This window comes from Drosophila teissieri, chromosome 2L (genome assembly GCF_016746235.2).
Source record: "Drosophila teissieri strain GT53w chromosome 2L, Prin_Dtei_1.1, whole genome shotgun sequence".
NCBI classification, from domain to species: domain Eukaryota; kingdom Metazoa; phylum Arthropoda; class Insecta; order Diptera; family Drosophilidae; genus Drosophila; species Drosophila teissieri.
The window spans coordinates 6,413,084-6,427,440 of NC_053029.1; the positions used below are offsets into that span (position 1 = coordinate 6,413,084).

At 43.6% G+C, this 14,357-nt stretch overlaps 1 protein-coding gene across 1 annotated transcript in view; it reads left to right on the top strand.

The window, feature by feature from the left end:
• Positions 1-1,088: 1,088 nt before the first annotated feature.
• LOC122619172 (discoidin domain-containing receptor 2) overlaps positions 1,089-14,357 on the top strand; it is a 52,428-nt gene continuing 39,159 nt past the window's right edge. Inside the window, exons 1-2 of the mRNA XM_043795930.1 lie at positions 1,089-1,458; positions 7,390-7,495. Of these exons, the coding sequence (XP_043651865.1) occupies positions 1,089-1,458; positions 7,390-7,495 (476 nt within the window). The remainder of the gene's footprint in view (positions 1,459-7,389; positions 7,496-14,357) is intronic.

Here is a 14,357-nt window from a genome sequence, read left to right on the forward strand (position 1 = left end):
CGCCCTACCTCCCCACCTCCCGCCCTCATTGTCATCATCTGGCACAGAAACTCCCCCAACTTTTCATCTGCCGTTTTCATTTCACATTTTATTAATTGCTCGAGTGCATTTTTGCGTCGGCGAAATGCCTGTGAAAAATGTTATTTCTGTTTGATGGAGCCTTTTGATCTTTTCCCCTTGGGACTGTTTAAGAAAATTAAAACTGCCAGACCTAGAAGTTTGCCCACAGCGTTGCGTTGCTCCCCACTTAAGTGCAAATTCGGCAGTTTAGTTTGGGGACAAGGACAAGTAGTGGCTAAAACTAATTTTTGGTAGTTAAACCCATAAAATAGATTAAGTGAAGTTGCTGATAAGCAAAGGGTGTATAAAATATTGGAATGGGGAGTCAATAAAAGCAGTTTAAAGTCGTTGAATGTTAAACAAAAAGGGGTATCTCATACTTGAGACAACCTTCTTGTACTGAACTCCTTTGCAACTTTAAAGTTGAAGTTACTCGCGATGCGGGGCAAGAACCGAGGAGGCACAGACGCCTAAGAAACTCCTGCTCCTTCGGCGGCTGTGTACGCCACTTTTGCTCAGTTTTTCGCGCTGTTTGTGTTTTTTGTTTTTTTTATTTTGACACGTTTTGGCATCTCGCCGAGGGACGCGTATCCGCTGGGGGAGTTTGGGAGTTTGGGAGTAGGGAGCAGGGAGTAGGGAGTTTCGGTCCCTTGAGTGCGTCTGACGTTTTACATAAATTTGTGCTGGCTCAGCCCCGGGAAATCCTGCCGCCTCCTTTTGCTGTCATGTGACAAAAACGCGACAGTTTGCAAGGTCACGTCACATTAATTTGCTGACAATGATGTATTTAGGGAGGCCGGGGCCTCGCATGGCTGGCATACTTAAAGTGCCGCCGATTAAGCTGCGCAATTCCAGCCATTCTGCTCTAGAATTTACCTTAATTTCTATACCAGCCGCTGTCCATCTTCTCTTCCAGAGCCTGAACATAAAAAATGCGGAGGGCACCCGTCGTCACTTCGGAATGGCCAACGTGTGAGAAACGCGCGAGGAAAGAACAGAAGCAGAAAATACGAGGAATACGAATCAAAATGCCTGCAATAAAGTTACAAGAATTGAATTCAATTCATTCACGGAGCGCCAGGCTGAATCACATCCCAAACGAATGGTCGCCCACAATTGGAGCGCCAGAGGAGCTCGAGGAGAAGGAGCAGGGTCGACGGGTCGAGGGGCACGACTCGAGGCGCCCTGCAACAAATTATTTAAAAAGTTATTGCCGCATTAAGCGTCATGGTGTTAATAACAGTAAAACTTTATGTTGGCTGACACTGACTTTGATTTTATTGGCCAACCGATTTGGAATTGCAATGGGAACGGCAACGGGAACGGGCACAGCAGTCGGAACGCCGGAAACTCCAGCTGCCGCAGGATCCAGTGGATTGCCGACGGAACTGCAAATCGGTGAGTATAGTCAACACCTACAGGTTCTAACTAATTATACCAAATATGTGTTTTTATTCTTAAAACCCTTATTAAGAGCAAACTGGTGGATGAATATCTATAAATGAGGTCCTAGAAAATAGCAAATTTTACAGGGAAAAATGCACATGCAAAACTCATATTTGTAGTTCACCTGTTACTATCAATGAGAAATGTTTGCATTTCCCATGAAATACAATTTGCGCATTTCAACAAAAATAAGTCACATAAGTGTGTTGAAATATATTAAAGCGTATTTTCAGCACGTAACGAAGACAGCTACGAAAGTGAAAGAAATTCGTGACCAAATTTCACATGGCACATGCATGGGCAGCGCTGCATGGACATTTGAGCAGATCTCGATCCAAATGCATTGTATATTCAGGGAATTCCGAGTTGAGAGTTGTGCAGGATTCCAAGTGCAGCAGCAACGATACATCTGCATTTGCATTTAGCAATCAGCATGGAAATCAATCAACCGCAAAACGGAAAGGGTCATGATCCCGCAGCCAAAAGCTGCCGCCCCACGTTCTTGGCCAGCGCCGGCTGCTCAAGTATTTACCAATAACACAAAACCGTAACTAATAATTGTTGGGCCAAGGAAGTGGTCCGGCCAGAAACCGGAGACCAGAGACCGGAGACCAGGGACCCAGCACCCACCCACTTGCCCACAACCAATTACGGAAAATTTACGCAAAGCGCCATTGATCCGTAGACTCCCAGCCCGGCGACGTCATTAATAAACATGAGTTTGGTCATCAGCCGGAGAGGAGGGGCTTTGGTCAGGGATGAATGGGAGTGGGATGGAGCTGGAACTGAAGATGGAGATGGATGCCAAATCGAAGCTCCACGGCGGCTCTTTTGATAGATGACTGCATCTTCGGTCGCTCGGACACAACTGCTCCTCGGCGGCGGCTGTTGCTGCTTATTACCATTGCTGATTGGCCGAGTTGTGGACCCCACTATATACTATATATACAAGATACAAGATACACTGCTCACCTGTGCGTGTGTGGTCCCTTCCTCTGAGGAAGGGGCTTTGTTTTTTTCTTTTGCTGCTCGTCTGGCGAGCATAACAAATTATCTGGTTGCTGTGAGCCGTCAACTTGTTTTCAGCATTTGGAAGGCGGCAACAATATATATGGCCCAGCATTCAGATGGCAGCAGCACACACTCAAAAATATTCATACCTGAAATCAGTTAACTTTTTACTTAAATTTAGCTTGTAATTATGGCAAAATTGGATTTGGATTTTATGTTTGTCGTTTAAACTTGCAGTTCGCCCCGCTACCAATTTATCTATCTGTATCCGTATCTGCATCTGTATAAATGTATCCACAGATATGTCTGTTGTTGAATACACATACTTTGCGATACGTAAATACCGACAAGTGACTGCCATATTTCATTTGACCGTGGGCACGTTGAAACGTTTTTCGAATCGCTCGGCGGCGAGCGAATAAAAAATTACTCCGAACCACTTTGGTCCCCTTTGGTCGACCAACTTGGCAGAGCCGGCTTTACTCTGTATTTAAATTGATAATGCTAAGGCCCAGACCGTTTAAATGGTCGTATAAATCGTTTTGAAATGCGCGTTGAAAACTGGCCCATGGATCGGGATGCCCAAGCCCTCCATCCACCGATGGATGCCCATGGGTGTATCGCACATGATAAATGTGCGACAGTTAGCATTTTGGAGGTCAAGTGGTGTCTGCCCAGTTAAATGATATGCACACCGATTCGATTGGGAAATGTTTACAGTTCGGAATGTTCTACGAAGTGCAATACTATACTATACTACTGCAGTTTGAATTTAAAATGTAAAGTGTGTAGTTAACTTTTAGTGATTCAAGTTAAACATGATTTGGATCAAGTTGTAGCATTGACAAAAATCGAATTATATTTCTTTATGAGCTCAGCAATTTCATTTCATTTCTCCACAGCACTAATCCATGCTTTTAGTCATAAAATTTGGAATACAATTTCCAAACGATTTGCAAAATGTGAAGCGTGGCCCACTTTTACCTTCTACTACTTCGCTCGTAACAGCGAAGTGTCTTGCGTTTGAACAAGTTAATACCTCGTCCCAACTCCCTTCCCCGTCTCCTCTGGTGCGGAAAAACTCGGGCAGAAAACCTGATATGAATGGGTATTAGATGTTGTGTTGCCAGAAACAGTGGCCAGCACAATAAATTGAACGCGAAACTACGGCAATGCATGTAATTTGGCCCGAGCTCGGAGGCGATTCCACAGCACCATAAAATCACCATTTTAAGTGCCGGTAGCAGAGACTTTCGATGGTAATCAAAAGTAAATACGACACTTAACCACAGCTGCTGGCTGGAAATTAAAGTGCAGCTGTAGGAAAGGAGTGCGCAAAAAAAAAGATACTCGCGGCGCTTGGAAAAACTATATTAAATGATGATCGATCCGAATTTAATTAGCTCCAAATGAATTAATTTACAAATGGAAAAACAGGCACATATTCTGCACATAAAATCGGAAGGATATGTTATGTAACCATAGGAACAGTCAGATAATTAGTGAAAAATTGTGGAGAAGATATCACAGTTTCGTTGTTTTAAATCATAATGTGTTCATACTTTCTTTTTGAATTAAATAAAAGTAGAGCTCATATAGAAACTGACTGAAAATGAATTTGAAAATAGTAGAAAAGAATGCATAGCTTCGTTGTTTTTGGGCATAAAGTGTTTTGTATTGGATATACATCCTTTTTATTGGATATAAATATTTCCAAGGGTATAGAAGTTTCAAGCTTTCTTTCTTGTTTTGTTTAATTTGGCGAATAATAGCGTTGTCACTTGGTCTGCCATTTTTCACAGCTCATTCGGCAGCGAGTTGTGTGGTCAGCTACTTTTTAATTGCATCCATAAGATACTCCCGCGCGTCGTCCCCAATTGAAAGCCAATTAAAATACGTGCGTAATTTGTTTACACAGTTCTTGAATCCCCCTTTCAGCTTCAGCTTACTTTCAGCTTCAACAGGCCGTGGCCAAAAGTTCTGTTTGCCCACTTGGATTGGATGAGGGGGCGGTAAGAACTGGGGGGGCGGTGGTAGAAACCTGGTCATAAAGCACGCCCTGTTGCTTTTGTTGTTTATGAGCGCCAGCAGATACGCGTCATTAAGCGCGTTTCTGGCGCGTTTTGCTCGCTATTTCCTCGCTGTTTCGGCCGCCCAGAAAAACTTTTCCCACTGCCTTTGTGTGCATGTTACTCAAACATTCGCAATTCCAATTCCACTGGAGTGGCGGCAGCCGAATACCCTGCAATGCGATTGCAGAATGCCACTTTGCCAAAATCAACATTGCATATAGTTGAGTTACTCAAAACCAGTGAAGTGGTTAAGGCTCAACAGACAGGTTTGATCCCACGGAAAATGCTTTCATAACTCAGTTTGCAGCTAGATTTTCCATTTTCGCATTTTCCAACGGCTGCAGCTGAAAGTGTATCCCTTGTGTTTGTCAGCAATTTTCAGGGCTTAGTCCCGCACATATAGCACATATCAGGACCTTTGGCTCCTCCCCCAACCCCCCCGGAGGATCCTTTCGCCCTGCATTGAACTGTAAAATTGTGTAATTTTCAATTTCATAAAGTTTCGCGGTGTTTCCCTTTGTTTGTGTTGTTTTGCCCGCCCAGCCAAAGAGGGAACTTTGAATTATGATTATCGCACACACGCGTAACTGCAGCCGACAGAGGGAAGAAGCAGAAGCAGCGCGGAGCGGCCGGGCAGCGCACTCAAGTGCAGTTAATTAAATTTTGTGCAATTTATTCTGCTCAAAACTTTTCCAGCAGCAACAATTGGAGTTCCTCCGCCGCACAGTGACCACATACCTGTTCTTGATGGACCTAGGCAATATATTTTCAGGCTTTTTCACATTTAACCAATTGGTTATCTATAAATTTGCAACTAAAAAAAGTCTTTACTAAAGTGATTTTTGTGTAGATCTGAGTTTCTCAGAAGGATATTTATTATTTGTAATATTTTTACGTTTTTAGTTAATACAAATTCCATATTTTTGGTTACTAATTTTAATTTTTGTCGCTTATAGCTTGAGTGCCGAGACTTGGTTTCTCTTATCACAAAACCGATACCCCGTATCTAAGTTTTCTAAAACACTTACTCATAGAATAGTACTCAGTTGACTGATTTGATCAGTTGCCACCAAATTGAAAACTTTGAACAATAGTTTGCGGACTGCGGACCACTGTGCGTGGGGCTTTGTTTACTTTTCACTTTGCAGTTCTGCATTTCGCCGTCAAAGTTTCGCAAAATAGTTTCCTCCCAGGGAGATGTTTTCCCGGGTCTCGCCACCTTTGTTTATTCGGCCAAATATAACATGCTCAAAGCCACCAAGCATTTGCCAGGCCGTCGCCTTTGAGTTGGCATACTTTTTCCACTTCCCTGGCCATCATCCGTCCTCCGGAGACTCCAAAAAGACTCCAAAAAAAACTGGCGAGTTGTCCATTGTTATAATGGATATGCTGGAATCCAAATCGGTATCATCCATCAATTAGGCAAAGCACTTAGTGCCACAGTTTTCACTCGCTTTTGCTGCATTTCTCCAGTTGTGTACAAGTCTGTATGTTTTTCAATAATTGAAAATAATTCATTTATGTTAATATTGAGTGATGTTCAAAGTAGTGGAAGTTGAATGATTGCCGCATCTCCTGCCAAGTTTAGCCGTCTGTGCATAATTAAGCTATTGCGTTTTCACTAAATGAGTTTTCGGAACTGCAGAATGAAAGGGGTAAACAGCTAAACAGAAAAACGATGCTCTGGAAGCTTTGAACGCATAAATATTGTTTATGCAAGTAAACATTACGAGGGCAATGCGAGCGAAACGGATGAATATTTGTTGACTTCACTCGCTGCGATACTGAAATAATTTTGTTTATCCACAAGTGTGGCGCAAAATCGTTTTGCTATTTGTAAAACCCATCATGTTGCCGAATAATTGAGTTTTTCAGTCAAAAGTGCTGTGCATAAAGTTTATTTGCGTATCAATCATTCTAAGCAGTTGCTAATTTAGATTGCTTTTATTTGGAATGAAGAAAAAACTTAGACTTTTGCTAAATAATCAGAAAAATATTTAATCAGCTACCAAGTGTCGGTATATTATTCTAATTCTAATGGAATTTTTAACGCACAAGCAGTTGGGAAACTATCTGAACAGCCCTCGTTGTCTTGAGGTCTTCCATGGCCCTCGAGAAGAAACTACGAAAAGGGTCACTGCGAGCATGGGTATCCATATCCATATCCATATCTGCAGATGGCGCGTTTGACCGCCTCCAAAGCAGCTTCTCGGTGGGAGTGGATGAGTGGCAGTGGGAATGGAACTGGGAATGGGAATGGGTATGGGAATGGGCCTAACCCTTGTCTGGTGCGCCGGGGCGGTGCTCAGCTTTGACTTATGGTGCTTAAGCACTGACTGATTGCGTCTAATTATTCACAGAATGATAATATTCTCGATATTTTGTGGAAGCAGCAACAACTTGCAGCAACAACGAGCCGAGGGGATGATGATGTTGTCTGCGATGTCTCAACGACCTATTCATGACCCCATCGCGGTCCCTTGGGGGCCGGAGCCCCATCATTCTTGGAGCGGTGATGATAATTGCGCTTTTCATTCCCACTCACAGATTGATGGCGAGTGAAAATTGAGTTGCTGAAATGATAGGAGCGCACAGTATCGCTTCCAATTTCCCGAGCTTTGTCCGCGGCATTCGGCCAATTAATTTACGCATGGGGAAAGGTCTCTTGATTTGTTTTCCAATTACGAAATTCCACTGCATTGTCTTTCTTGATTGAATATCTCGTTCTTTAATTTCTCTTTGATTTCCCATCTCATCTTTTCGTTACCTCACTTGACCAGCTCTCGTTTCTCCTCCACAGGAACCTGCAAACAGGCCCTGGGCATGGAGTCTGGCGCCATCGCCGACTTTCAAATAACGGCCAGCTCGGCTCATGATATGGGAAATGTGGGTCCCCAGCATGCCAGGTAAGCTCCTCCATCTATCGAACAAACTCTCCATTCCGTACTTAAAACACTGGCCCCTATATCATGGCACACACGTGTCTCTGATGCTGACTGAAAATGATAAACATGCATTAAATTTGACTCATAATATGACGAATATGAGTGTGCCTGTGGGTTTGTAAAATACGTATATGTACATATATGTATGTACATACACATAAGACATTCTCTCGTTTCCTGCGTGTACATGAACATTATTATTATGAATTATTTAATGGCGTGTTTAAATGCCTTTATGTCGTTTGTGACACACACAAAACAAAAAAAAAACACAACAGAAACACCAAACACACAATGACATAAATTAAAATACAACAGCAGCAGCAAGAACAACAACAACTACAACAACAAGTCGAACAGAAACATGTGCAGAAAATTTACATCCACATCGAGAATAATGATACAACTTATGGCCACATTATATTTCGCTGACATTTATTTGCCCGCCATAAAGAGTGGGAAAGTGCGCTCCTGATTTATCTTTATCCGCTGATGCTTGACAGAGGTAAAAATATCCTGGTAATTATTTAGAAAGTCAAGGGCTGACCACGTACACAGCAGAGATCCCAGCCATCAAATTCATAATGCCGTGCTGTGCAATAAACTCTTCCAGCATCTCTGTAAACATTTTTACGAGCACTAAAATCATCTTCAGAATGAGAACACAAGACAAAGAACCACGGAATATTGACAAAGTCGAACTCAGCAAGGCAAACGAATCTCGAAAACAAAACAGGCCATTAACGATAACTTTTGGATAAATAATTGGGGAAAGAAGTGCCTTAAAGAGATCTTTTAGTTTTCGGTTTGTCTTTCCGTAAAAGAGTTCTATTTCTAATAGAAATCGGTTGTTGATTGCGTATAAATTTAATATTATACAGTTAAAGATCTGCTTTTAGTCTCAACTTTCTAGCGCTTAAAGTTTCAAAGTTTATACGGACGGACAAACGGACATGGATAGCAAGTATACAAATTCATATGTACATAAAAGTACTTATGAGACGCTTGGATGAAGCGCTTGGTTCTACATTTATTCAATAAATATAGTATTCATCATTATATCGCTTAGTTCCCGAGACTTTAAGGCTCATACGGACGGACAGGAGGTATGGGCATACGTACTTCGTAGCACTGAATCTACTTGTTACATACAATTAAACGAATCTAGTATACCCCATTGCGAATGGTCCTGATTAAGACAATACCATCTGTATTCCTACACTTTGAAGCAGGGCTGTCAGATCTTTTTGTAATAGTAGTATGAATAAAAATTTTAATAAAGCATAGCTGATACTCCGAATAGAATATGTATATGAAATCAAAAATGGGAACGGCAGAGGATGAGGATGCGGCATCTCCCCAACGACAGTTACAGACAGCGCAGCCATAAAATTTAAGCAAACGCTACAACTGATCCATGGGCAAACAAACAGTGTATGAGTGTATAAGTGTATGAGTGGAGTAACAGAAATATTGATTATAATGTCAATGTCGCCTGCGGGCACGGCTTATGGGTGGTGGGAGGGGTGTGGTGTGGAGGGGGAGCTGAGTGGGAAAAAGGAGACCTCGCATAAAAATAAAAGAAAAGCAATAAAATTATGCAAAGTCAACAGAAAAGCGGCCAGCGACAGGCAAACGACAGGCAGGCGACCACGGTGCCCTGGTACGTGTTGACTGCCCCAACCGCTCCCCCTTTATTTTCATTTTCCCAAACCCCAACCCCCGACCCCCAACCCATATTTCCCATATGCCCGCCCCTTACAACCCTGTGCACATATGTATATGGAGGTATGTACTTTGTACGGGCAATGGGGGCAGCAGCTCCGGTGCGCAAAACAAATGTTTGGTAGTAAAAATGTCACACATGGCGTTTTGCATGTGGCGCCCTCTGCTGGGAAGAAATTGCCGTGCGATTGGAGTAACTACACCGCGAGAAAAGCTTATCATTGGCCAATGCTTCAAAATAAATTACATACTCAAGTGCAATTAATATATGAATGGTCCTTACAAGTCTTGTAAGTTATAAACCAACAGAAATTTACAATTAATTTTGTAGTTTTGAGACCCCGTTTTTCGCGGTGCATAAGTGTGTGCGTGCCCGAGCCTAATGATGCCCACGACCGTCTTGGAGTTGGGTTTTTGGTTAACATGCGCCAAAGTCATATGAATTTTATTACAAATGGAAAAGGTGGCTCCACATGAGACACAAAACCAGCGAGAAAGGGTGATGGGTGATGGGGGAAGGGGGAAGGGAGGGACAGAAATGCAGGGAAATTCACTTTCCTGTATAAATGTGATAAATGAAAAACTTTGTTTTCCACATTCAAGCGGCCAAAGTTGGTCTTTAAGTTCCGTTTCGACAAGATTTATATCGTGCATTTCGGCCACTTGGGAGAACCACAGGAGTCGATGAAACTTATTACCTTGGTAGCCTACATTTGAGCTCCAATTCGAGAAACAAAGGCGAAACTAAGGCAAAACTAAGGCAGTGTGCAAATTATGCCATCGCCGTTCTTTATGAGCCTCTCGTGACCGAAAACTCTTTGCCTAATTTAGTTTTACTTTCCCTCGCCAGCGGTTGTGTATGTGTGTATGTGCCTATACTCGCCAATATCTGGCACTATTTTTTCACTTTCACGGCTGGGAAATGACAATGTGCGGCACTCGCCGTATTTGGGTATGCATGGAAAGGCCATGCGTGAATTTTGATGAATGTCTTTCCATGAAAATATGCGACGCCCCTCCACTGGACTCCTCCCCCCCATCCCCCTCACATTATCACGCATCAGCCACTTGCGTGCGTATGCACATGCATATGTATGTGTATGTGCTCGGCATAAATTTTGGACATATATTTTTGACAGGCGATTCGAAGTTCGAATTTCGAGGCACCATTTCCATCGCCTGAATGTGGGCTACACTTTAATACATTCTATCGCTTGAATATCCGTAGAACATGGAGAGCTCCTGCGCCGAGGTCGGCAGAGGATAATTGAAGCAATTGAAGGAAAGTGGACGGAGGGGGTTGGGGTGGGGAGGGTCAAGCCCCCAATTACAAGGAAAACGGGCCATTATAATACTTAAAAAATTAAAGCATTTAATGTTACCTATACACGTTGTATGTAATAACATTTAAAATGCTTAGGGAGAAGGAATTGAAATCGCCCCTTAAGAGTATCAATTTAAGTATCCTCATCAAATGCCACGGTTGCTTTGACATTATGTGCGGCGGTGGGGAAATTGAATAAAATGATATAAATAATTCAATAAGCAATTTATTTCTAATGAAATATGTAGGGCAGAGAAACTTTCTGCTACTCGAGGCAGTGATTGAGAACGATGCTCAACGATGTACAGAAATGCCAAACCGTTATCAAAACTCGAATTCGATGAGGCAAAAGGAGCAAGCACAGGCCTTAAATCATAAAAATTGACTCATTTGTAACATAAAAAGCACATTAACACATTAAGGGATTCCGGGCATCGGTGGGACTTGGGACTGCCAGTGGAATTGGGGGCTACGGGGGATGATGATTGGATCTGCCGACAGCCGAAGCAAAACAATGTGGCAAAACATTCCGGCATTCGATAAACTAATGGCGAGGAACGGAATACCATCGCAGCACATCACACTCGCCCAAAATGTTTGTTAATGTAATGTTCTTATTCTGTTAAAGAAATAAATACTTTAACTTCGGGATATTCCATTTTAGGACTTCCTTGTAACTGTCAATTTGTAGAATAGTTTGGCAATGGGCGATGTTAGGTGCCAACTAGCACTTCTAAGCCTTGAGTTTGTTCACTAAATTATTTAGTTCCTATTTATTTTGGTGTAGAAACTAGGCTGCTTTAAAATGCTATAGATTCCAGTGGTTTAATGGCAAAGAAAAGGAAGATCCAGATCTGAGTTATGGTATTTCGACTGTAACGAACGAAGGCTGCCACCCCAAATGGGATACACCTTTCAGCTCCCATCCTTTGTGCCGCTGCCACAAACGCCCCCCCCGAAACCACCGCCCTAATTGTCGCATTAGACGCTGCTGCTGGCCGTGTGCGAAAGTCAGTTATGTAGCTGGGTCGCAACAAATGGGTGTACCCACACACCCACACACCCCGCAAACACGCATACGCCCCGTGGGCCAGCCACCCACTTATCAAATTCACCTTCCATTGTTGCTCACTCGACGGCGGTCGTCCTGTCGCTCACTTAGGCGCTTTTGTGGGGTTTTGCCTGTCAGTGGCATTGATTTTCGCTTTCGGCTCTCGGCGCAGCTTGCTTTCAGGCCCCATTTCCACTGCCATTCCCATTGCCAGCCCCAATCCCAGTTCCCAATCCAATCCCCCAACGTTCAGCTCCTGCGTGGACTAGGCACTGATTGCGATGTGCTGGCAGCCGGCTGCCGGCTGCCAGAGTTGGCCACTGAAGCAATTGCTGTTAACGCGTTTTCCATTTTATTGCATTAATGTTTGATTTGGTTTTTCGCCTCATTCCATTGCCATTCCATGGGCAACACTGGCTGCTTAATGTCCGCCCGATTGAATTGATTGCTGGTGTGCGTGCATCTGGGCGGAGTACACTAGGCTGTGTGCTAGAGAAGACAGCGTGCCAGTCACGAGTCCAATTAACCGATTCTCCATTGTGGATTCTCGCCATTCAAAGTGTCCTTCCTATGGAATTTATCGGGAATTGACGCCGCTTTTTTTATAAAAACGTTTGCTTTTGACACGCACATTTAAAGTGAAACAGTATATAATAAGTGAAATAATCTTCATCAGAAATAGGTTTGGAAATCAGTTCACATTACTATTAGGAAAGTTACTATTTAGCGTCTAGTTGCATTTTATTTCTTATTTTGAGAGAACTACAATTGAATTGTTCTTACTTACCGCACCTTGGAGAACCACTCACATTTCTTACAATAGCAATTTTCCACACTTTTCCGGCTTTGTCCATTAAAGCCGCTTTCCAATAAAAATGTGTGCTCCGATGAACGAGCAAACGAAAGTTGGTCGGAACGGTTCCGCGTCTGCAGCTGTTTAAATAGGTATTTGTAAAGTAACCATTCGGTTGCGGCACCCGAGACTCAAACAATTCTGTTGACCAAACAAAAATAGACAAGAAGCTGTAGCTGTGTGGGAGAGCCACGCCCTCTGCCCCTTTTAACTGACTGCGACGGACCTGACTGCGACGGATCACTTAGTTTCGCTGCAGTGATGTTGCAGTACATATTGGTGGAGTGAAATCTTCTGCCAACACATCGCAGGTCGAAGAGCTAAGAGCGCCTAGGCAGGGTAAACAACCAAGTCCAGAGGACTGGAAGACTGGTATTGAGTTGTCCAACGGATCGCCCGGAAGACTGGGAGTCGTGCTTACGCAGTCTGCAGCTTCTGTTTGCCTTTCAATTACCGGGGGCAAATACTGCATGGCTATTTGGCCTGGCTATTTGCCTCTAACCAGCCTCCTTTGCTGGTTACGCATGCGCAGCACTCAATTTGCTGCCTCAGAGATCACAGGTTTCGCTGGTCGCCAATTAAGTTTGTACATGGAGGTGGACGAGGAACACATCTGCGGTGGAGTAACAATAATGTGATTAGATCTATATGTATGTACTTCTGAGGGAGAAGAAAGATGCTAAAGATCAGACAGATTATGTATCTAGTTAGTGATACAGAACATTACGATTTCATTGACACGACTTCAGAGAGGCAATTGAGTTCAGTAACATCGAGTTATTCGGAACTTCTAGCAGCAACTGGCAGTTCTAACACTTCAAGCGCACTTATTGATGCTTCTGCAGCACCGAGTTCGCTTTACAGGCAGAAGCACAAAGCATGCTTTTGAAGCAGTGCAGTTACGTGTGAGTAATTGAATTATCTATGGGCAAACTATGCCATCAGCAGAGAAGTGATTGTGCTGCGACAACAATTCGTTTGCGAAAATACCCTTAGTGCTGCACTATGTGCATAGACAATTAAACGCAGTCAGGCGCATTTTAGGCAAATGTCATAACCGCACAGGCGACAATGACCAAAGGATGGCACATTGTGGGCTGTGTAATGAGCCACTTTGGTAGTTGTTGGCCGGTTGCAGCCTCGAACAGAAGAAAGCTGAAGAAAGTGGGTGGCGGCTTTGTGGCAACAATTGCGAGCGACCGACAATAATGGCTTAGGAAAGCGGCAGGAAAACAAGGCAGAGCGGCAAGGGATTCGGCCAAAGCTGACTTGCAATGCTGGAAAACAGCTGCCAAAAAGCCGGCCAAGTAAATGGGCGGAAAATGGAAAATGACGTGCAGAGGACAACTCTTCTTCGCCGCCGAAGGAGGAAAATGCAATGGGAAAGGCAAAAGAAAATGCGAGAAAAAGCACACAATAACAAATGCAAGTCGGGAACGCTTTAGGAGTCGGCAGACAACACTTCAAAAGTGGTGAGGTGGTCGTGGAAAATGGTTGGGTGGGGGGAGGGGGGAGTTTTGCATTTTGTGTGCCATTGTGTCAAGTGGAAATTGCAGGGCGAAGGCTTAGGAAAAGCGGAGGAAAAAATGGCAAACACGCAGAGCGGCTACCACGGAAAAGATGACAATATAGCCTCAGGCTCCGAGGCAACAACAAGCAGCACAAAAGAAGATGTCGGCTTAAAGTTCAATGGAAAATATGAAAAGTAAAATGGCGACAGTGGCTTCCGTGGAAACGGGAAAAGCGGCCGGGAAAGCCAGGGGGCCCCAGCCGGGGGATGCTTGGATCGACGAGGAGTCGGCCATTAGCGTTTTATGGCCAAAAAGAAAATCGATACACATACAGCGACACACACAGCCACACACAGATA